We start from the raw sequence: 23,589 nt of genomic DNA on the forward strand, positions 1-23,589 counted from the left end.
TCCTTCAGAAGTTCTTGACTACTCAGCTTCCCATACAGTCGAACTACCTTTCACAGTTCTTCTTAAAATTGCAATTAATTTGGAAAGGTAAAAAGAAAAATCTCTGTCAATAAAGAATGACTTTTCACTTTTGCCAAAACCTTCTTCACTTGACTTCCTTACCTTGCAACAGTCTGCAGTAAGTTTTGATTTCTACTTTAGCATATACTTCAACAATCCCTTTATTTCAAGTGGCTGTCAGCCATTTTAGGGTCAAATAACCCAATTTAAAACCATCAGACTTTGAAAAATAATTTACAGCAGAAATAGATTCAGAATTAAAGAGTTATGTGTAGTATCTCTCCTGCATGAGTTGTTTCTATGCAGCCAGATTCTTTCTGGGCATTTGTGACCTGAGCTGGGTTTGGACAAGCCGAGATACTCATTCTGCACCTCATGGAATGCCTCTGTGTCTATAAATCAAATCAAGAAAAGGCCACTGCTTTATTGTTTCTAAGGAAGCCAACGGGACTTTAGTCCATGGAAGAAGTATTAGATTCTTTGCTAATATTTCAATAAGATTTTCTATGTTAAGAGTTGCAGAAGTTCCACCATCAGTGATACTGAAGGTCTCAGAGAGTGTAGTGTGAAGAAGGAGCCTTGGGAATCCAATCTGTAGAACAAAGGTATAATAGAGATTGTCCAGAAAACTTGATGGAAAAAAAAATAAGGAATTAATTTTTTTATATACTACCAAAGGGAATTTTTTCACTGAATACTTCTTAAAGTATTAGGGGAATTTACAGTTACTGCTCTAAATTAAATAGGTCTCTTCAGTTATGTCAGAGAAGATGAGGGTGAGGTCATATAATGGAAAGACAAGGGTTTACTGCCTGCACAGTTGCAATCAGTTTGATCAGACACGGTAGGAAGTTACCCTCTGTGGAAAACAACTTTTTCTCTCAGGTCTGTTCTGTCAGGCAGGCTGAAAAGTCTTCCTTTGGATGGAAGAACATGACATGCAGGGCATTCTAAAAGGACAAGAAACCATGAAGTCAAACATACCTATCACTGCTTTGTGGAATCAGGACTTCTGTGTTATCTTTCAATAGTGAAGAATTCAAAAGGTTTTTCTGTGCACTTGAAGATATGAATGACAATTGCTCTCTTCCAGTCTTAAGGAACTCTATCAATTGCCATGACCTTTCAAAGATGATTGAGTGGCATCACAATGACATCAGTCATCTTCCTTGTTAGCATGGATGCCAGAGGAGAGTAGATGAAACAAATTTAATAGGCTAGGGATTTGGGGGTTCTTACAGGCTTCAGCTGATCTACATGGTAAGATTTTTTTTTTCCTCCTGGTAGTAAGTCTTTAACCTGAAAAGGGGAATCAATCAGCTGACTGAATGCAAATACATTCCAGAAATGCCTACAAATAGGGTTTTTTTTTCTGTCTCTACATATTGCTGCTTCTTCCTGATAATTAATGGGTTTCGTACCAAGAACTAAAACGGACTCTTTGAGCACATATAGCTCTCTAATAAACAGCACAAAAATGTTAACCCTCACCATCTTTATGGAAATGGAACATGCTATAAGAGCAGCTTTTCTCTGTGCATTTCCTGTGATTTTGCCTCCTCCTTTCAGAAAAGCAGATGCTCTTAAGAAAAGAAGTGGCAGTAGCATCAAAAATCTAGTCCTAGTTTTCTTTGTGCTTCTAAGGAAATATGATCTGTGGCAAGCCATATGCTATTGTTTCACTATCAGAAAGACACCTATCTCTATACTGGATTTGTATGCACCTAATTCCACCTTGGATTACAAGTAAATTTGGAGCACCTTATTAGGTCTGCTGTACACAAATGATCCTACCCTTCAGGAATCCCAAGGCTCTGCAACCAAAGAAGAAGTCTGGAGCAAGGAAGACTTACCCTAGGTGGAGGAGGACCAGTTTAAGGAGTACTTAAACAAAGGACATACATAAGTCCCTGGGGGCTGGCGGGTTGCACCCAGGAGTGCTGAGAAAGCTGACTTATGTCATTGGCAGGCCACTCTTGATAATCTTTGAAAGGCTGTGGCAATTAGGAGTGTTCTTCAAGACTGGAAGAGCAAAAGTGCCACACCTATCTTACAGAAGGGCAAAACAATGATTGAGGGAACGACAGGCCAACCAGCTTCACATGAATCCATGGGAAGGTGATGGAGCAACTAATCCAGGACATCATTTCCATCCATATCACGAAGGACAAGAAAGTGATCAGGAGTAGTCAGCATGGATTTACAAAGGGGAAGTCATGCTTAACCTGCCTGATAACCAGTGAGCTGACCGGCTTGTTGGATGAGTGGAGAGCAATGAGATGTTGTTTACCTTGGCTTTAGTACGGCTTTTAACACTGTCTTCCACAACACCTTAGTAGACAAGCTGACAAACTATCAGTTAAATAAATGGACAGTGAGACGAATTGAAAACCAGCTGAACAACCAAGCCCAGAGTTTGTGGCACAAAGTGAAGCTGGAAGCAAGTCACTAGTGGTATACCTCAGGGACTGATACTGGGGCGAATACTGTTTGCCTTCTTCATTAATGACCTGGATGGTGGGTCAAAGTGCTGCTTCAGCAAGTTCACAGATGATACAAAACAAGGAGGAGTGGCTGTTACACCAGAGGATTGTGCTACCACTCAGAGGGACCTTGACAGGCTGGAGAATTGGGCAGAGAGGAATCTCATGAAGTTCAACAATGGGAAATGCAAAGTCTTACATTGGGGTAAGAATAACTCCAGGCATCAGTACATGCTGGGGGCTAAGAAGCTGGAGAGTAGCTCTGCAAAGAAGGACCTTGGGGTCCTTGGGGACAAGAAGCTGACCATCCACCAGCAATAAGCCCTCATGATGAGGAAGGCCAACAGCATCCTGGGCCGCATGAGGAAGAACATTGCTGGCATGCCAAAGAAAGAGATCCTTCCTCTGTATGCAGTGTATCTGGAGTGCTGAATCCAGTTTTGGGCCCACCGTACAAGAAAGACATGGACAGACTGGAGCAAGTCCAGGGCAGGACCACAAAGATGATTAAGGAACTAAAGCATCTTTCATATGAGGAGAGGCAGAAAGCTGGGACTGTTTAGCCTGGAGAAGCGATGGGTCAGAGTGATCTTATCAATCTGTATAAATACTGGATGGGAGAAAATGAAGAGGAGGGAGCCAGGCTCTTTTCACTAGTGCTCAGTGACAGGACAGCAACCAATGGACACAAATTAAAATCATAGAATCATAGAATCATAGAATCATAGAATCATAGAATGGTTTGAGTTGGAAGGGACCTCAAAGATCACCTAGATCCAACCCCCCTGCTACGGGCAGGGACACCCTCCACTAGACCAGGTTGTCCAAAGCCTCATCCAACCTGGCCTTAAACACTTCCAGGCATGGGGCCTCAACAACCTCTCTGGGCAAATAAGACAAACAAACAAATAACAGAAATTCAATCTGAACACCAGAAAACACTTCTTTACTGTGAAGGTGGTCAAACATTGGAACAGGTTGTCCAGACAGGTTGTGCAGTCTTCATCTGTGGAAAATACTCAAAACCAGACTGAAGACAATCCTGGGAAGTTTGCTCTTGCTGACCCTGCTTGAACAAGCAGGTTGGACTAACCAGCCTAAGCAATTCTGTGACTCACCTGCGACTTCTTTTGATAAAAAAGCCACCCTTAATGTCTAATTCCTTATAAAAAAAATCCTACATTGCATTCTCTTCTCTCGGTTTTTACCCCCATCAATCCATTCAAAATGGGGTTTCACAATCTCATGTTCCCAAGACTTACGTTCATGGTATTGCTTCCTCTGTAATTCATATTATTTCAAGTATCTTGTCCCCACATTTGCAAACCTGCTGCTCTATACCACTTCTCCCTGATTTCTTCTCACATTCCTTCTTACTCTTCCGCTCTGACAGTCTGTCCCTCTGCTCTGTTCATCTTTGTGCAGCTCTGTGCTTCCCTTAGGCACAGAACAATCTCTATCCTTTGCTTATTCAGATTCTACTTGAATACCAAGTGCCGCTGTGATGATTAGAGATACAGCTGTTACAGCAACAAAAAGTAGCAGCACTGCACCACATATTTATTAGTTGTGGCTACATTCCTTACTTTACCTTCTGCTTCTGAGCGTTGTTTGGAAAGCAGCTGCACCTCTTATCTTGGAGCGTTTGTGTTTAACATAGCAGAGGGTACCAGCAGCGTCTCCTCTTTACTCCATCCAGTTAAATTCTCATGGCAACAAATCAGCATGGTAAACTGAAAGCAGTGTTGGCTTGCTGTGGTACTGGAGGCCTTGTAGCAGAAGACACATTTGTCGATATGCGTACGAAGTAAGGGCGAGACCCTTCAAGCCCTCTTGCCTGGCTGGTGAGTCAGTGCTTCCCAAGGCCTCTGTCTCTTGAAGCAATGCCTTCCTTCCGGAGATGAGAACTATGTGTATTTAAAGACTAGCCTCTCTCGAGTGTTGGAGCAATAAACTTGTGTCTCCGGTTTCATTGTCTGAACGTGTGAATTGCTCTCTGCTCTTCCAAGGTGGGCAGCTGGCTGATTCAAGCCGTTGATGTCACTATGAGTTATAGACCCTGGCTTAGCTTTAATTCCAGCCCTGTCAAGACAAGGTGAACAGCTGCAGCCTGCATCTGTAGTGCAGATGGGCTTAAATTGAAGGTGAGTGATGTGTAAGCACGTTTTATTTGTGGGCTTTAGTCTTCATAAACCTACTTAGTGGAACTGTTAATCGTGGCTGCAAGTGCCCAAGCCAGTGTATGTGCAGTGATCTCTAGGAATCTGCTTTGTGTGAATGTCCCAATGGATGTTAAGTGATGTGCAGGGTAGATGCTGTGAAGCGGACAGATGGTGTTAGCTGTATGTGCCTCTCAAACCAGTTCTTTTTGGCTGTCGTAACTTGCCGAGGAGTAGCAATCAGACAAAGTAGCTTACATCTTTCAGGTAAAGGAGTCTAGTTATAAAGGAGGAGGTTCTTATAACTGAAGAGCTAGTTTTTGTTAACTTCTGTCTATAGCTTGAAGTTCCCTACCCATCAGCAGGTTGATGGAACCTCTTAATTGATTGTGATGGACCTGCACCAGACCCTAGTCATGCACTCTCACCTTCTAATTGCCATTAACTGCTGGCTCTTGTCCAATGAGGTTCTAGTTAGAAAGATTTCCTGAGATGTGCTTCATGTCCAGATGTCAGCTGTACAAGGCCTTTTTCATCTGCATGCTTCCAGAAGGTTGGAAAGACTTGCATTTAAATTTTCTGCTCTGGAAACATCTGTTTGACTAAATATTTAATTTCTTAAATGAAAAACATTCTGAAGGAGTCAGTAAAAATCTCACTACTCTGTTGCTATGATTTCCTTAATGTTGGAAGTGCAGAACTGAAATCCCGTATTTTTGTAAATGCTTGAAAACATCTTTTTAAACTACTTTTAAAATAGATCTCACTACATTTAGAAAAGGCAATTATATGCCATCCTCTTTCAAGGAATGGAGAGAAACATAACCATCCTGAAAGTCTTTTGTAGTCTGATTGCCTTTTAGTCTTTCCATGAAAGTTTATTCATGTAATTTCCTGTAATAAACTCCTCTCTTCATTGGGACACATCAACAAACCACTATGGATGAATTACGAAGGGTACTTCTCTATAGTGCTGCAGTGGTTCTGTACCATTCTGTAGCATTCTGTAGTGGTCTCTAAGCAGTGGCATCTGCCCTTACAAAAGGAGTTATCTTGACTTCTTTTGCAAGGCAATAAAGCAGAAAAAAATTAATGTCTTTGATAGCGCAAAAGTATTTTACAGTGCTCTTGAATTATAGATAGCATACAAATTTTGGAATTCATCATCAAAACACATCTAATGACTCATGGTATTTTCCTTTGCATCTAAAGCCAAAAACATTGAGTTACCCATTCTGATGGAACACAGATAACAATTTTCTTGGGCCATTTGCAAACTTGTAATTCTGCTTATATTTCATATGCCTTCATCCCTATTCTACAATTGTAAGACAAGCAAGTAACCAGATTTGCTCTTCATTTTAAATCACAATATTGTATTTCTTTTTGTGGCATGAAGTCATCAGAAATCCCCCATAGGGCTAAGAGGAAGTGGAAGAGCAAAAGCGGAAGGTGCTAGGTTGTCATCCAAAATTCACTATTCACAGTTAAAGGGAAGCAGCGAGATATTCCATTTTTGTTTACGTATAAGGAAAGAGGCGATGAAAATGCACATGGGAGTGTGTTGTTAGAAGAAATTATGAGACAAAGCAAGTTTCTGTGAGAGCATGGCATACAGTTCATGGTGGTGTTTCATTTTTATAGTCCCCTGTTGCGAATTGTGGGCCTGCTTACTGCTGTTACTCTTCAGTTTTCATGTGGCTGCTGGAGATTATTTAAAATAACTTACCTTGCTGTGTTTCTCCTAGAAGACAAAATTCAGGGAAGTCCAGCCTCCTGCTACGCCAGCTTCTGAGTTTTTCACAAGAGAAACCTGGTATGTCTTTTCATTGACTAACTGATGTGAAATGACTTTTCTGTTATACGGCATGAGTTTGGTTGCTCTTTTTTCCGCAGCAAATGATGTTGACAGTGGGGAGAAAACTGCAACTCCCATGCAGTTTATCTCACACTGCTAAATTCACACAGGAAACAACTGACCTGCAGAGCTACACTTTTCTCTGAACTTGGCCACCTTCAGAAACATGCTTGAATGGGATTATAACGTAAGCGTGGATGTCATACCTCTAATACACCATGAAACATACAGCCAGACTTACAGGCAACACGTAAGTGCAATTTAACAAGTGCCTCTTGCAGCAACCGCACTAGCTTAAGAGCTGCCAGTGTAATTTCTGCTTTGTACATCACTATTTTTCCCTCGTTACTCTCTGCCATACCAATAAACTGTTTGCAAATCTGCGAGATAAACCAGACGCACAAAACTGATCAAAGTAACTTTGTCAAAAACTTGTGTCATAAAGCATTGCCTTTCAAATAAGCACTTCTGTAAGTATACGGTCAATATAATGCGCAGTACTTGAAATTACATTACTTTAAAGCTTCCCAGCACGGCTGCGGTGGTCTGGCAGAAGAGCAACGCAGCCTCAGCCCCTGCCGCAGACCAAACGCCGGTCGCGGCCTGAAGCGGGAGCTGAGGCCCGTCAGCACCGACCAGCCGGGAGCTGCGTGCGCAGGGGGCCAGGCACCGGGCCCAGCACCGGGCCCGACCCCGCGGCGCTGCCGCCCTTTGGCGCGGCAGCAGGCCTGCGGGGAGAGCCGAGCGGAGCCGAGCCGAACCGAGCCGGGCGGGCGCCGATGGCTCCTGCCTCCTCCCGCCCCCAGCACCCCGCGCTGCCCTGCTCCCGCGGGACGCACCGACGCTCTTGGCGCTAATTGGCTGTAGCCTAAGGCATCACGCAGAGAATCCCGTTAGCCCCGCCGCCGCAGCTCGCTGATTGGTGTTACCGCTGGGCGGTGCTCGGCTCCCATTGGCAAAAGCGGGGCGCCCTCCCCTTCCGCGCTGATTTCTGGCGTAGGCGCGGAAGCTGTGGCTGTTCGCGCCTCGGTGCCCGTGTCGCTTCTCGCCCTCATGGCCGACCTGGAGCTCTTCGGTGCTCAGCAGCAGCAGCCGCCGGCCGCCGCCGCCGATAACGGGGCGCTGGACGGCGCCGAGGAGGATCCTGCCGCCGCTTTCCTGTTGCAGCAGGAGAACGAGATCGCGGGCATCGAGAACGACGAGGGCTACAGCATCCTGGAGAGCGGCGAGGTGCCGGCGGCGCTGCAGGGTCCGGACGGCCTCGACTCGGGTACGCGCAGAGGCACGGCGGGCCCCGCTCCGCCGCTCCCGGCCGTGACGGGGGGCGAGAGGGAGGCGCGGTGCCCGGCGGGCGGGGAGGCGAGCAGAGCGGTCCCGGCCTGGCGGGGCTTCGCAGCTTCCCTTCCCCCACAGAGGCCCGGTGGCCGGGAGGGGGCGGTGCTGGTGGGGCCTGGCTGTCCGGGGATGGTCCCGGGTTTGGGTCTGGGCCGTGCGGTCATGCCGTCTCCGTCGTCCTGGGCGTTCTCCGCCTTGTGTAAGTTATCTCCCCGCTCCCTCAGGCGCGGTGGCGTTTGTAGTTTGTGTCTCCTAAAGACGCGTGGGTGCCCAGGCTGGCCGCAGGGTAGCCTGTCGAGAACAGTGCTGAGTAACTCTGATCTCCCCTAATCCAGGAGCCTGCCTGAAATGAAGATCCACTGAAAGCTGGATAAGTCAGTATGTTGTGTTCTGCCGCTTGTGTTTCTGTCTTCAGAGGCAGTGATCTTAGTCTTAAAGTATGCTAGCAGTTGAGCTAATGTTTAATTTCACTAAGCCTCTAGTCTTTGTTCCTTGGTAACCTTTGTACTGAATGTGAGAAAACTGATGATGCAGAACACGCTATACATTCAGCAGGGGGTGGCTATGTATGTTGGGAACTAGAGGTTAGTGTGTTTTCAGTTAGTCTAACGGTAGCTAAAGCAGCCCTGAGTGAATACTTCTGATTATGAAAGGTTGGGGTGTTTTAACTGAATTCTAAGTGGAGAGGAGTTGTGAATATAGGATGATGCCACACTTAACTGATGTTTCACACTCTTGGGAGTGTTTTTGCTTGTACTTGTCACTGCGTCCATAGGAACATATTTTGTGCTCATGTGACAGTCCTTTGTCACTTCAGGAAGATGCTGCTCTTCTTCAGACTAAGTTGAATAACGTTGCTCCCCAGTTCACTGTTGGAACATCTTTAGAATTAAGTCTTCATTGTGCAACCTGATGTCTGAAATTACTGGCATATCTTATGTATGAGGATGTAGTTTCATAGTATCTCTTGGACTAAAGCCCAACTAGATAAACTGGGTAATGGAGACTTGTTGCTTCTAGCACTTATTTAGCACTAGTGCAGCCCTTAGAGTCAGCTTATTCATGAAGTTCAAAACATACAGACTACATACTTCCTGTAAAAAGGGTGTTTTCAGGGGAGTATCTTGCTCAAGCCCTAGAACATGAGGATAATTGTTATCAGAACACCATCCTGTTTTGATACCAGACATAACTTGACTTCCTTATTCTATGTATAATGCTGAAACAGACACAGTGGACACCTCCTCTCTTACTTTCAGAAGCCTCAGACAAGCATTATACTTTATATGGTCTTTACATTCCAAACAGACTCTGGAACATTAAAGTAGCTGCTTGAGGACTAATTTCTTTGGAGAAAGTTCTGACGTTGGCCTTTCTTACATGGTGCTAGAACCAACTAGATCCATACCTTCGCCACATGCATGCAATGTGGGTATTGCAGAGTGATTTCTCATCAAAAAGGCAACTTGTTAAATACTTCTAGATTGTCTTGATATGTAAAAGCTGTTCTTAAGCTGCTTTTCAAGAGTTTTTTCTCAAGTCATGTAAGTGCACTTGTCATGGAATGCAAAACTGTTGTTGGAGAACTTTCTCTGGAAAGAGGGTCATAAAATAATGAATATGATAATATGATCTCAGGATCTGGGGAGTCTACGTGTGATCTGTACATCATCTTGCCTGTTAAATAGTCATAGCAGATTGTGCTTGTGGACTTTTGGTGGTCCCATTTTTTAACAGAACATTCATTTGTTGACTGCTGGAGCCTGTACTCACTCCCTTCTCATTAAAAAGTGTGAACTGCAGCAGTACAAAATGTACGGGTTCTGGCATGGTGACAAATGAACTAATGACTCCTGTTGCTGTTTGTGTTTGAGATTTCTTACAATCTGATCAGTATCCTAACAAATATCAGACAGCTCTGGTCTCTAGTGTATATTAGTTTATTAAACAGCTTTGTGATTAGGTTAAATAGGTGAATACAAATTTCTTCTTGAAATAATACAATTTCTTACATAAATTCTTAAGTATCATGATCAGGGATTTGTGGATTTACTTGCTTTAACCGTAACATTTTTGAACTCCTTATTTATAGGTCTGGATAAGTTTTCCTCCTAAATACTGCACCAAAAGTCATAACTCAGGCAGCTCTCAACTGAAGTTTGAAGATCAAATATTGTGAGAAGCAGTCACCAACTTCTTGAAATACACTTGTAAGAAACATGATGTCTCATACAACAAACAGTTTTTAAATTGCAGCTTCTTAAAAAAGATTAGACAAATACATAGACAGTAGTGAACTCCATGAACTATTAATGTCAATATCAGGAAACTGATATTAGTGTATATATTTGTTAATTGTAGTAATGGTGGATACTGGGTGACTATGGGGGGAAATAGCACAGTGTTGCCAAGCTCATGTGTCTCATTCAGCATCACTTCATTCTGCCATGGTCAGGGCTAGAATACTGGCCTGAAATAGTAGGTAACTTATTACTTAGATAACTATATTCTTCAAGCTTCCTGGGCATGTGAAAACTAATCTTACTTCCCTTGAAAGATGAAGCATAATCACTGCTTCAGGAAAAAAGAAGTACTGTGTAAGTTAAGTAATACAGTGCTGTTGCCTAGTTATTAGTAACTTGGTCTTTTATGAGATCTCCTTTTCAGTGATAAATCAATGCCTGCATTCATTTACAGTCAAATTCTTCAATTCTCTCCAGTCTGACAATACAAGTTCACTTGCTATGTCCTCTGAGCAGGAGAGACTGAGTTCTCATTGAAGTGTGTGGCTTCTAGAACCTGTCTATATGAAAACCTTGTGACAGCTTGTTGCGTAGCTTCTTATGGAGAACTACATTCAAAGACAAGCAGTTTTTATATGTTAACAGTCATGGAAATACACACAAGTTTAATATAGGCTGTCTAGGCTCAAACATTGGCCTTCACAGTTTCAAGCTCTGTCATATTTATATGAACTTGAATTAATGATATTTCTCCATTTTCTGAACAGGCTCATGAGCTTCTCTAGAATCATAGAATCACAGATTGGTTTGGGTTGGAAGGGGCCTCAAAGATCATCTAATTCCAACCCCCCTGCCATGGGCAGGGACACCCTCCACTAGACCAGGTTGCCCAAAGCCCCATCCAACCTGGTCTTGAACACTGCCAGGGACTGGGCATCCACAACTGCTCTGGGCAACCTGTTCCAGTGCCTTACCGCTCTCACAGTGGAGAATTTTTTTCTTCTATCTAATCTAAATCTGCCCTCCTTCAGCTTAAACCCATTACCCCTTGTCCCATCACTACATGCCCTTGTAAACAGTCCCTCACCATCTTTCCTGTAGGCCCCTTCAGGTACTGGAAGGCCGCTATAAGGTCTCCCAGGAGCCTTCTCTTCTCCAGGCTGAACAACCCCAACTCTCTCAGCCTGTCTTCACAGGAGAGGTGCTCCAGTCCTCTGATCATCTTCGTGGCCTCCTCAGGACTCACTCCAACAGCTCAATGTCCTTCTTATGCTGGGGGCCCCAGAGCTGGATGCAGTACTCTAGGAATTAAGAAACTTAATTGCATTTGGTGGTTTGTCCATAAACCACTTTTAATAGTCTTTGAGGGACTGAATATCAATTTGCTTGAAAATATCTTTAGTAAAGAATTGTTTCCTTCTGTCTGTCTAATTAGCACCACAGAGTTAGTTGTTAAGAAAAAACATTAATAGTCACAAACAGCTGTTGTTCTGGGTTTTGCTATGTGATCTGTATCTTGAGGCTTCAAAGCACCATAAGGTAGCACGGAGTAAGGTATAATAAAGGGATGGTATCTGTTTAAATTGTATTTGCTGTCTTGTGGTGATACTGCATTATTATGAAGCTCCTGGCAGAAAACCCCCTATTTTTTTGTTTACAGGAAAATAGTGTATCTGTTGGGAAGTTATGGAAGCTCTTATAGCACAACATTATTGCAGATAGACAGGTGTGGTCTACTACTAGCCTGTTGATTATATTGAAAATGATGGAACTCTAATGGGTTTTGGTATGAAAGCAGGTTAGGAACTAAAACACAGGAAGGAAGCACTTTTCCTGACCTGTTTGCCTTTATTTTGCACACAGGCATGAGAATGAGTTATGGCTAAAAGAACTATTTATTCCTCAGTTTCTTGCATAACTATCTAAACAAAAACTTCAGAGAAGGTTCTTCTTTCTCATTCCTCTTGTGGATGAGAGGTAGGTGAAGGGAAAGCATGATTTATGCCCAAAAGAAAAAGGATGGGAAACTAGGCCTTGAGTGGTGAAGTTACTTAACCTTATGCTAGAATACATTGAACTTGGTTATGTTCTTCTGTTGCTTTAACTATAGCTACTAGTTCACTCAAAGTAGCAATGAAGAAGTAAGGTACTTACTGTTTAAAAGAGATGCTGAAAGTAGCTCATAAAAAATACTTTTATGTATGGATATGTTGAAGTTAATTTCTCCTGCATGAGGATATTGTCCAAAGTTATAGCTGAATAGGAAGACCTCACCTGTGTGTTAGGAAATGGTTGGACTTGTGTTAGAAGAGCTACCTCTGCAAAGTCCTGCCTCTGACTGTTCTGATAGCTGTTGTCTTTTGCACTGAGAGTGAGACTTCAGAGAGGCTAGTGAACAGGACTAAGCAAACTTCCTTTTATGCCAGGCAGTACTGAGTCTGGTATTAATGCAAGTAGTTGATCATTACTGTGATAAGCTGCTGAAGCCATACGTTGACTTGTAGGACTGCAGTGACAAAACTGTTGTACTTATCTTCAAGCTACCCAGCCCTTTCTTTTGTAAGCTGTAGTACATATGGAGGACACTGATTCTAGCTGTTTCTGGCAAGCTTGGCTGTTGTTTCTCTCCTGTGAATGCAAGGTAGCTGATATGGCTTATTCCCTCTGAATCCTTCCAGACTCTAAGTACTGTCTGGATTGCTGTGTGGAAGTTCATTATAACCCTATTGACAGCATGTGTTACAGAACTGTAGATGTTTGGACATGTCCTTTGCAACAGTATCCGTATAAATAAAGCTTTATCTTAAGTTTGGAAGCAAACACCAGGGTATATGGATCATTACTAACCAGAATAGTTATAAATGTGCAATGTTAACTTCAGGAGCTTCAGGATGCAATACCATGCTAGAATTGGATGGACTCTGAAGCCAGTAGAGAACTCTCATTATTCATGGCCAATGAAAACATGATGATAGCAGTAATAATATTTAGGCTTTTTCTGTGGGAAGTCAGGTATGAAATGACATGTTTCTGTGGACAAAGAAATCTGATACACAACTAGCATTGATTACTGATATGAAGGCTGGCAAGCAGATAGTTTTTCTAGACTTCATACTGAATTATACAAACGCTGAGACTGGAGAACTGAAGTGAGAGAATGTTTGACTAATGGTTTAGTTCCAGTTAGCATACTTGTATTGGCCTATGATAGCAAGCTGGTACAGCGCCATTTCCTCTTCTGATTGCAGTATGCTCAGTCAGCATGCTGACTTGGCATCTTAACCACAAGGTCTAGAGTGCTCTGAACAGATGGAAAGTTTGTTTTAATACTTTTAATGCATCTCGCCTGGGTGCCCTCTGGAAACAGCTCTGTGCCAGTTAGTGGCTGTTTCTATGCAGAAGATAAGCAGCCCTAAACCAAACACATCTGTTTTATCTCAGCCAAAACCCTCAGCAATGATGTTGTTGCTTTTACCTCAGTGGACTACCAGCCTGAGTACTGAAGACTTTAATGAATGTTTTTTGGTGTAACAAGAGAACTTAATCATATTATCACTGTTCTTGGAAGAATCTTCAAGATTTATTAGCCCTCTTGCCTGGCTGGTGAGTCAGTGCTTCCCAAAGCCTCTGTCTCTTGAAGCAATGCCTTCCTTCCGGAGATGAGAACTATGTGTATTTAAAGACTAGCCTCTCTCGAGTGTTGGAGCAATAAACTTGTGTCTCCGGTTTCATTGTCTGAACGTGTGAATTGCTCTCTGCTCTTCCAAGGTGGGCAGCTGGCTGATTCAAGCCGTTGATGTCACTATGAGTTATAGACCCTGGCTTAGCTTTAATTCCAGCCCTGTCAAGACAAGGTGAACAGCTGCAGCCTGCATCTGTAGTGCAGATGGGCTTAAATTGAAGGTGAGTGATGTGTAAGCACGTTTTATTTGTGGGCTTTAGTCTTCATAAACCTACTTAGTGGAACTGTTAATCGTGGCTGCAAGTGCCCAAGCCAGTGTATGTGCAGTGATCTCTAGGAATCTGCTTTGTGTGAATGTCCCAATGGATGTTAAGTGATGTGCAGGGTAGATGCTGTGAAGCGGACAGATGGTGTTAGCTGTATGTGCCTCTCAAACCAGTTCTTTTTGGCTGTCGTAACTTGCCGAGGAGTAGCAATCAGACAAAGTAGCTTCCATCTTTCAGGTAAAGGAGTCTAGTTATAAAGGAGGAGGTTCTTATAACTGAAGAGCTAGTTTTTGTTAACTTGAGTCTTCCCCTCCTGAAGCTAGTAACTGTGTTCTTGGAGACGAGTATCTTCCAACCTAACTACCATGTTTGAATTGATGACTTTACAGTCTTCTACCTAATACAGTTAATGATTTCTATTTAGGGCTCATGGATAATGACTTAATACTTTCCTAGTTCCCTGATAAAGGAGTATGAAGAGCTTCCTGTGTACCGTTAACACTAGTGTGAAACTGGGGCATACATAGTCACAAAGAAATAAAGGATACAGCTCTTACTTTTAGGTGAATTAGCTATCTTATTTAGGAAGGTGGTGCAAAACAACCTTATTTTCTGCTTACTGTTGGGTGACTTTGGTACAGTCTCTTCTTTCATTGAAGAGTGTAATAACATGCTAGAAACACTTCTGTGTGATAAGTTTCTCCAAGGTAGCATTATGGGTGAGACAAAGGTAGTAATGTGACTTAGATCATGTAAGCAGTGTCATAGTATGTGGCCCTGTTCCAGAGACATGCCTTGCTGATACTTAGCAGTTCCTGAAAATCTTGGTGTGTTTTACATAGTCTGGAGATTTACATAGTTTCACAAACTCAAATGTTTGTCTTACAATTGATGTATGTTCCCTATGGCTGTGATTTAATAAGATGAAATTTTAAGGTTCTGTGGTAAAGATTCCTAGCTGATCCTGTACCTGAGGCTCTACTGCCAGTGGTACTTCAAAGAGAATAGTGCTGCAGCTGAAGTAGGAAGTTATCAAACATGTCATCACAGAAGGTGGCAAAAGGTGATTTTGCTAGGAATGTTAGCTATATCTTTTGAGCTGATTAGGAATTAGGAGATAACCAAACGAGGATAAGAATTACTACATGTTGGCTGCAGGATTGCTGATGTTCCAAGTAGAGACTGAAACAGTGAGAGTCATGCTTCTTAGCTTCTGAACCGTTGCCTAGTTCTTAGGGAGGAGAAAGTGGGAGTAACTTTAGAATACTGTCTGTAGCAGCTTCTCAGCAATATCAGCTCTGCTGTTTATGTAGCCTGAAGCATGATCTCATGATGAAGAAATGACCTTGTATTACTGGTTCTACAGAATAATGGCTCACTTGGTTTCTTGTGCCTATGCAGAAAAGTGCAGAGATAAGGAAGTGACCCTGCAGGGGTAACATTATTTGCATAACTCCCACATTATGTAGTCTACTAAAGCTTTCCACACAAGTTACTGAAATCAGTAAATCTGGCTGTTCTGTCTTTTCTTAAATGGCTAAATTACAGTCACTTCTTTACAGGTGCTGTTGATGGAGTGGTTAATGGAGATGTCTATCAGGTAAGATAGAAGTACTCTGTACTTAGAATGTGCTGTTCTACTCTGAGAACATTACCTTAATCTAGACTAATACTTCCCATTTCTTGTCTCTAATGTACTTTTATGTCATCTCTGAAGAGGAACTTCTATTCTGATAGCTCATCTCATAAAGCTGTTAGCGTTCTTAATATGCCCCTCTGAACTTAGAGGCAATTTAAAGCAGCAGTCCATTTTGAATTATGACTTAATAGGACATAACCACTGTAAGCAGACTGACAGTCTGTGGTATGACTTAATGTTGACTTGCCACTGGCTAATAAGCTGACAGCATGCTTGGACTACCTAGTGTAAAGCAGAGTTTTCCAAATTGCTTGTTCTTTAATGATAATTCTTGTGTCCTGGTTGTATTATCAAGATTGGTCTTACAAGTAGCTGACTGAAAACACTATACACTTGCTAATGACATAAAGTTGCATGAAATTAAGCTGCTGGCTAAATAAATAGCTCGATCATAGTATGGAAGCATGTTAATCAGCCATGGTAATGACAAAAGGAGGAGATACTTTCTTTAATAGTGTTAGGGAGGAATGAGGCCTGCAAAGACAACAACTGTGTTGTAACTGAATTTCACACCAGTTTGGCTAAGGCATTGTCATTGTCTGACATCCGAGTTGGCTGGATAGCCCTGATTAAGTGAATGCTTGGGAAGGGGGCAGCATATGAGCTACTTCTCCATAGAGTTTTAAGTGAACTCTGAGCTTTGTGGAGATACAAACTGCTTTCCCTGCTGCTAACATTTTTATAGCTTCACCGTTGCTGTGAGATTGATGGGGAAAACTGTATCTTACTAGCTGTTTGTGCTTCCTTATACAGCAGAAGATAGATGAAATACATTGATTTTGTGTTTGCAATTCTAAGCGACCAGCTGCTTTGGTTGATAGAGCTTCCTCTTAATGAGGAAGAACAGACTGAACAGACCATATGTAACTTTTGTTTTAGCTACCTGTAACTAGTTTGACCATGCAACTGGACAATTCATTTTGTTTTGGATTGAATGTGAAACCTGGTGCCTAGCTCATTCTCTTTCCATTATGCCTTCATTGAAGGCTATGGGAGGTCCAAAGAGGGGCAAGACTCAGCCAAATCTGTCATTAGCTGTAAGCCATCTGTTCCTGTCAGGAGCGGTATTTCTCAGGTCTGTTAAGAATAGGGTGAACCAATAAAAGTTGTTGAACTTGGAGTATGCTCTGTGGCAAATAGCACAATATTCATTAGCTTTGCAAATCTAGCGTGTTAATGATAGTCCTATTTGTTGCAAATCTTAGCTATTTTATGGTAAAAAGTATGCTAGTGCTCACACTGTTTTGATGCTTCACTGTTGAAATGCCTCTTGCCTTCCAAGCTGCATACAGCAATCCAAATTCTGTAATGTCTTTAAAGGACATTGGCTTTTAATATCAATTAAGTTTGCAAATGTCTCCAGAGTAGACAAATAAGTTACAGAGACTGTTTTAAACTCCTATGCACAAAACTGTAAAAAAAAAAATTAAAAATTACTTTCACAGCAAATATTTAAGGTGAAAGGAACTGGAGGATCTCTAGGCCTACAACTGTATAGTGAGGTGCTAGGCATTGTCTTCCACTTTCTTCAGGCAGAGAGCTCTGGCATAGTTTGACTTCCCAGTGAATTTGAATTTGTGTTTGATTACTGGAAGCAGTGCTGTATTAATTTGCTTCAATCTGGCTGTAATCTGTGGCAAGACACTTTTCATGTTAATGGTGGAAACGTGGTATAACATCAGATGAATGTGTGATGTGCTCAGTTCAAATAGAGTCTAATTTTATGTAGCTTGCAGGCAGTTATCTGAAATATTCTGTTCTCATGTATGAATGACATTACTATTCTTTCCCTTTAAGGAGAGTAATGGTCCAACAGACTCCTATGCTGCCATATCACAAGTAGATCGACTGCAGTCAGAACCGGAGAGCATTCGTAAGTGGAGAGAGGAGCAAAAGGAGCGCCTGGAGCAACTTGGTAAGGAAGGTGGTACAGTATTATTCTTGCCTGTAACTTAGTGGCAGCTTCTTAAGCAGCAGAATTCTTAACCGTGGCTTCTGGCTCTCGGCAATCTAACATGCTGCTTGAGTTTGAGCAGCAAGTCTGGATGAATCTTCCAGTAAGACTTAATACTGGTGTAGGAGTCAGCAAGTGGCTCTCTGAACCTTAAGAATATTCACATGGCCTACCCTTTACTTGCAAATAAGCTGACAGAAAATGATCAGCTTTTATCAGCAGAAAAGAGTAAATAAATACTGTACCATCAGCACTTTTTTCAAAGGATAGATTGCTCATTTTGTAATTGCTGATGCCATCTGTAACATGGATCTTAATCTAATAGCTAAGTAATGGACTAGTAATTAAACTGAATACAGCTATTAAATGCAGTGATACCTACCTGTGGACAGCTTCTAGGAGCCTACAAACTGCTATGCTTTCCACTTGCATTAGGGAGGAGGCTTTGCTTGAAATTGTTAGGACAGAACCTTCTGTACAATGTGGTTCTGGATAGAACTGAGCCTGTTGCTTCTCTTCTGAGCTAGTTACAGTGGATGAGCTTGTCCTGAACTGTAGGCTGGGTGTAAAAAGCATGCTGAGTGCCAGGCTCCCTCACTTTGTCTAAGCACAGAGGCTTCACTGAGCTTAGTTCAAGCACTAGCATAGTAAGATGACTGTTTCTGGTTTTGAACAGTTTGCAGGCCAACAGACTTACTGAATCTGAATTAGTCTACAAATGATGATCCTAAGCTGAAGTGGACTGTCGCACTTAGGCAACGCAGGCATTCTGTTTAGCTAATCCTCTGAGTGTTCGTGGTATTTAGAGTTCTTACGGCCTAAATCAGGCAATCTCCTAATTCTTACCCGAGTAGATCAAGCAACTGTCTGCACTAGAGTGCATCCTGAACCATCAGCTGAAATGTTAGCAACATCCAGCTGGAACAAACATGACTGACAGATCAATTCTTAAATCTTCAGATGCGAACTCACGAAAGCAGGAAGCAGAATGGAAAGAGAAAGCAATAAAAGAGTTGGAGGAGTGGTATGCAAGGCAAGATGAAAAGCTCCAGAAGACAAAAGCAAGCAACAGGTGAGGTTTCGCCAGCCATCTGAAGTGTTATGGTACTGGATATAAAAGTAATGGGGGAGAAGAGAGGTTAGAATGCTTCTAGTATGTCCTAAGGCACTATCCTTCAGATCATTAAAGTAACCTTCCCTGCTAAGAAATGGGTCTCTAGTGGTAGACTATGTTAAGTTTTCTTAGAATCTAGATTATATGTCCAAGAGGAGCAAGAGAAAGCATTAAGATGATGAACCAGAATTACTGAAGGTTCCTTAAGACACAAAGTTTGAACATGGCCAGAAAAAGTTTTAGTCTACCCACTTGTTTGCATGCTGCTAGCTGCACAGGTCTTCAGTGACTATAATTACCTATCTTGAGACTAGCAATCTTACTCGCTATCTTTAGAACATGTGGAAGTGGCCTTCTAGTTGTTTTTGCTACACGTTATTTCATTAGATACCTTAAAACCTTTGGCTGCTCCTTTTGGAAATGTTTGAGAAATAACCTGACTCAGTTCTGCTAGTGAAGAACAAATGCTGACTGTGTCTGTTTTGGGTTTGAATTGTTTGATTATGGGCCCTGGGGCAGAAACTAATGACGCAGCTAGTCTAGTAAGCTCTTACACTTTCTTAGAGGTTCCCTGTGGAGTTTTGACTTCAAGCTCTGTAAGGGTAAATATGATAGTACTGACTTAAAATCACTTAGATCTCTACTTCTGACCTTGGATTGCCAGTGTCGTTCTGTCCAGGTAATCATCAGTGCTGCTTTAAACTTTGGGAACCCACAGACTCAAGATGAACTGTTTTTTTGAAACACCATTTTTCTTACCAAAATGGTCAGCAGGTTTGTCTTAAGTAGAGTTCTAGGTAGATTCTACTTCTTACTAAAGGAAGCCTACACTTCCTGCAAAATTATGGATTTGACACTTCCATTCACTGAGGTACAGTCTCTTGGTTGGGCCAAGAAAGGGAAACAGGATTGACACTCTTCTAGTTGGTGGCCAGAGCTCATGATACCCCCACAGATATATTGTGGCCATTGTTTGAGTGCAGGGTATGCATTCTGGAGCAGGGTCCATTTAGCAAGTGTTGCACAGAAAGAGTGTTTGGCATTCTCATCAGCCTGGTGAGATCTCTCTCTTAATGGCAGTGTCTGTCCACTGGAAGTAACTAATGCTAACAGTGGGACTCTAGTGCTAAACTAGCTGGTCTCAACTTCTAAGGTGTAGCAGAACTTTTTTGTTGCCTGAGTCAGTGGTTTAATTGATACATTCCATGTGGTAGGTACTTTCCTGTTACAGTAAGCACAGGTGATACAAGGTTCATGTGCTTGTTAAAACTACTTTCAGCTGTGTTCCCTACTTCTCATCCTTATCTCTTTTCTCCTGCCTGCTTGCCTGCCTGTGGGACTACTTGCTACCTAGGGTGGCAGATGAAGCTTTCTACAAACAACCCTTCGCTGACGTGATTGGTTATGTGTATGTTGCTTAACTACTAATTCTGTTTGCTAGTCAACTAGGTAATGAGAAGGATCAGAAATAGTGCTGAATGTCTGAAGTTGACTTCTGAATATGTCAGGGCAGTATAAGCTAATATCCTTTTTGGACTGACTGATCTGCATTAAGTACAGTTTTCCTGTAAGGATCCCATACACTGCACTACATCCAGCACTTCCAGGTTAAGTGATGTAGTATACATACTGGAATTTTGGTAATGACTTCAGCAGTCTTTAGATGTAGGGGTTTACAGTGTTCCCTGGCCTGGAAACAACTGCTTGGCAAGATGCTTTGCTGGGTGTGTGGGTTAGTGTCTGCAGTCTCACATGGGTGCTGTATTTAGTCCTAGTCACTTCCACAGAGAAGCGCAATGTTTAACTCTGTTCTGTGTAATAGGCATTGAGCTCCTGATTTGTGGTCATTTGCTGACATATCAGAAAAATATTCTAGCAATGCTAGCATATAGCTCTGCAAGCCAAGGAGGGTGGAAAGGAATCACCTGCCATAAATCAGGGTAGAAGAGGTGCATGCATAAAGAATTAAAATGCTATTAGAGAACAGCTGAAAAGTACAAGAAGGTGGTATTGGAAAATCAGCATTAGTTGCTGGGAGAACATTTAAAAGCAGCTCTGTGTAGTCATTTTGCCAGCCTAATGGATGAATGAGAATACAGCCATGACTTTCAAGCCCCAATAAGTATGCTAGTTTCGGTTGGGTGGAAGGATTGCAATGTTCATTGGCTTGTTCATGTGTTTTAATTTCTTCCCTTAATTTGTAGACTTGAATTGAAAGATGGCCATGTCACAGATTCTAAGGTGACACCTTTAGAAGGTGAATTGGTGAGCCATGGTGTGGCTTTGAGTGCATTAATATTGAAGGTCCAGTGTGGAATTCATTACCTAACTGTAGGTGGATGTAAACCAAGAAATGTGAAATGATGGATTTACAGGTGGTGTTTGACTTTTCTGAAGTCTCATGGAGTTGATTTTGATAGATTTTTTCCCAATGAAACCCTTATTTTCATATATCCAATGCAAATGTGCAGTGTAAGTGCTGTAGAATAAAATTGGCAACCTGTTTCCTGAACGTAGACTAAGCTACTAGTGCATGTTCAGCCAGCTGATCATCTGCATTAAATTCATTCTCATTTTCTATATCTGACTTAAACTTTCCTTGTTTCTTTTCTTCTTTTCACCTTTAAGCACAAACATAAATCATCCTTGCTACAGCCTAGAACAGTTAAGTAAAAAAATCTTCACTGCCCCTTAAAAGTGTCATGTCACATAAAGTAGCAGTGTTGTAGTGACCCTTGTCTTCAGTGGTGTCTGTAACCTTATCATCCCTGTGAACAGTGCTGAACCCTCATGGGAGAATCATTTTCACTGCTTTTTCTGTACTGCTTGTTGGAGTAGATGGATTTGGTTTGATCTCTTGATGCTTACTGCTGTTGCACGCAGGCAGCTACCAGGGCCCCACAGTTCACCTAAACTAGATGCTGGAGTGTTATCTGTGCATTGAAGCAATGCTGTTGGCAGCATAGCAATGCCGAAAGGATACAGCTGGGAAGCCACTGGCACTAATCTGTACATGATGTAAAAAGCCTCCTTAGAGTCTCCTTAGGGTGAGAACAGGGGAAATGTGTTTATCCTGTAAGCTGACCTAAGACGAGTCATCCCCTCTGCCAAGACTTGCTTTAGCCTATAGCACCCATAGGCATGGGATTTGTGACTTAAATTCCTTTTGATTCATGCTGCTTCACTACAGCATTGGGAATCATCAGCACATAGTTTTATGATGGCCTGTAGGCCTTGGGGCTGATCTAAATCCGCAAATAGTATCTGTTTTAAGACATGCTTACAGGGAGTTGTAAATTTCCAGTTGGCAAGTGTCCAATGTAAGCCATCAAGTGACAGAGGCTTAACTGGTTAAGACTTGGGCATTTCTCCATAAATAAAATGCCTACATAGAAGTACCTTACTTCCCCGCAGTTTGTGTGGTGACTCCTTAGGCAAAGATTCTTAAAACCAAACACCTGTATTCCAACATTTTACACAGCAATCCTCTGCACTGCTTGTGCATAACATACTACTGCAACCTACTTTCGTCTCCAGGGTTGGGGCAGTGGGAGCTTAAGTAGCCATAATGTCCACAAGCAGCTGTCAGGTCACATTTCTTATGAAACATGCTGAAAGAAACTGCATCCTGTAAGAGGGAAGGAGTGCCTTATATGTTGGGCATTAACACAAGGTGCATTGCATTGCTTTTAGGGCAGCTGAAGAAGCCTTTGTGAATGATGCAGAAGAGATTTTTCCGGGCACTGAGTGGGAACGTGTGGCTCAGCTCTGTGACTTTAATCCCAAGTCTAGTAAGCAGGCAAAAGATGTGTCCCGTATGCGTTCAGTCCTCATCTCACTCAAGCAGGCTCCGCTGGTTCGCTGAAGGAAAGCACAATGGAAACACTACAAATGCAATATCTTAACCTAACTCAGAGAAGCTATGTTTGCAGTAATTGGATTAATTGTTTCAATGTCTGGTGGTTTGTTTTTTTTTTTTTTGGACCAAACCTCATGATGTATCTAGAGCTGATCATTGTTTGATTGCATGTTCTTCTTATGTTTCCTTTCTGTGTCTGAAATGGGAGAACCTCCAAAACTGTAGTCTCTGTATTACTATGCACTGAGATGTCACTTCCCACATTACTGATATTAAAGATCTGTTAAACAGCAAACTGTGTTGCTTTCGGATGAATTAATAAGCTTTCCTGCTCCCTTTTGACCAGGGGTGTTTGACAAACATTTCTCTTAATTGCTAGTGATTTCACCTTTCTAGTGACTGACCGGCCAGCAATGCTCCTGGTCTCTGAGAAGCTGTCCTGCTTGTCTCCATAAGCTTTCTTAAAGCTCTTGAGAGCTTTAGTTTAAAAACTGCTTCCCTATCCAATTTATCACACAAGGTAGAAGGTCTGGGAAACTGGAGTGGCAGGCTTGTTAAGGAGCTTATCTCACTTCTAGTGGAACTGAGGACACTGCCTTCTGCAGGTAAGCGTTTCTGTGTAGTTTTCTGCTGTCACTCCAACTTCAGATCTTAGGCTAGAAATGCAGTACTGAGTAGTAAAAGCCTTTAATATTCTCCTGCATATTCTATTTGCCAGGTATTCAACACTGGCTTCATATGCAAAGTCCTGTTGTGCAGAAGCTGTTTAGGTAGTTTTTGAACTGTGTCCTTTTCCTTACTGACTCTTGCAGACACTTTCTCCCATCAGGGTGGGGGACTGGAGATTTGGAGAGCAAGAGAAGGGAAGACTTGCTCT

At 42.3% G+C, this 23,589-nt stretch overlaps 1 protein-coding gene across 3 annotated transcripts; it reads left to right on the plus strand.

Annotated features, from left to right (window-relative positions):
* Positions 1-7,533: 7,533 nt before the first annotated feature.
* On the plus strand, positions 7,534-23,007 carry CLTA (clathrin light chain A). Of its 3 annotated transcripts, XM_054811047.1 has the most exons (7): positions 7,534-7,830; positions 15,649-15,686; positions 17,583-17,700; positions 18,700-18,811; positions 20,208-20,261; positions 21,482-21,517; positions 22,547-23,007. In XM_054811047.1, exons 1-7 carry the CDS (start codon positions 7,614-7,616, stop codon positions 22,716-22,718), a joined length of 747 nt encoding a protein of 248 aa, XP_054667022.1. In that variant the 5' UTR covers positions 7,534-7,613; the 3' UTR covers positions 22,719-23,007. The 3 variants fall into 3 exon arrangements, with proteins under 3 accessions (XP_054667022.1, XP_054667023.1, XP_054667024.1); XM_054811048.1 differs by lacking the exon at positions 20,208-20,261; XM_054811049.1 differs by lacking the exons at positions 20,208-20,261; positions 21,482-21,517 and having other exon boundaries at positions 7,535-7,830.
* Positions 23,008-23,589: the final 582 nt, after the last annotated feature.

The sequence above is a fragment of the Grus americana genome, chromosome Z, assembly GCF_028858705.1.
Source record: "Grus americana isolate bGruAme1 chromosome Z, bGruAme1.mat, whole genome shotgun sequence".
Classification (NCBI taxonomy): Eukaryota; Metazoa; Chordata; class Aves; order Gruiformes; family Gruidae; genus Grus; species Grus americana.

Excerpts from the sequence above, each read along its gene's own strand:
- CLTA (XM_054811047.1), top strand. The coding sequence starts at position 7,614 with ATGGCCGACCTGGAGCTCTTCGGTGCTCAGCAGCAGCAGCCGCCGGCC. Across the intron at positions 18,812-20,207 it reads AAGACAAAAGCAAGCAACAG|GGTGGCAGATGAAGCTTTCT; the intron begins GTGAGGTTTCGC and ends CTTGCTACCTAG. Across the intron at positions 21,518-22,546 it reads CCTTGCTACAGCCTAGAACA|GGCAGCTGAAGAAGCCTTTG; the intron begins GTTAAGTAAAAA and ends CATTGCTTTTAG.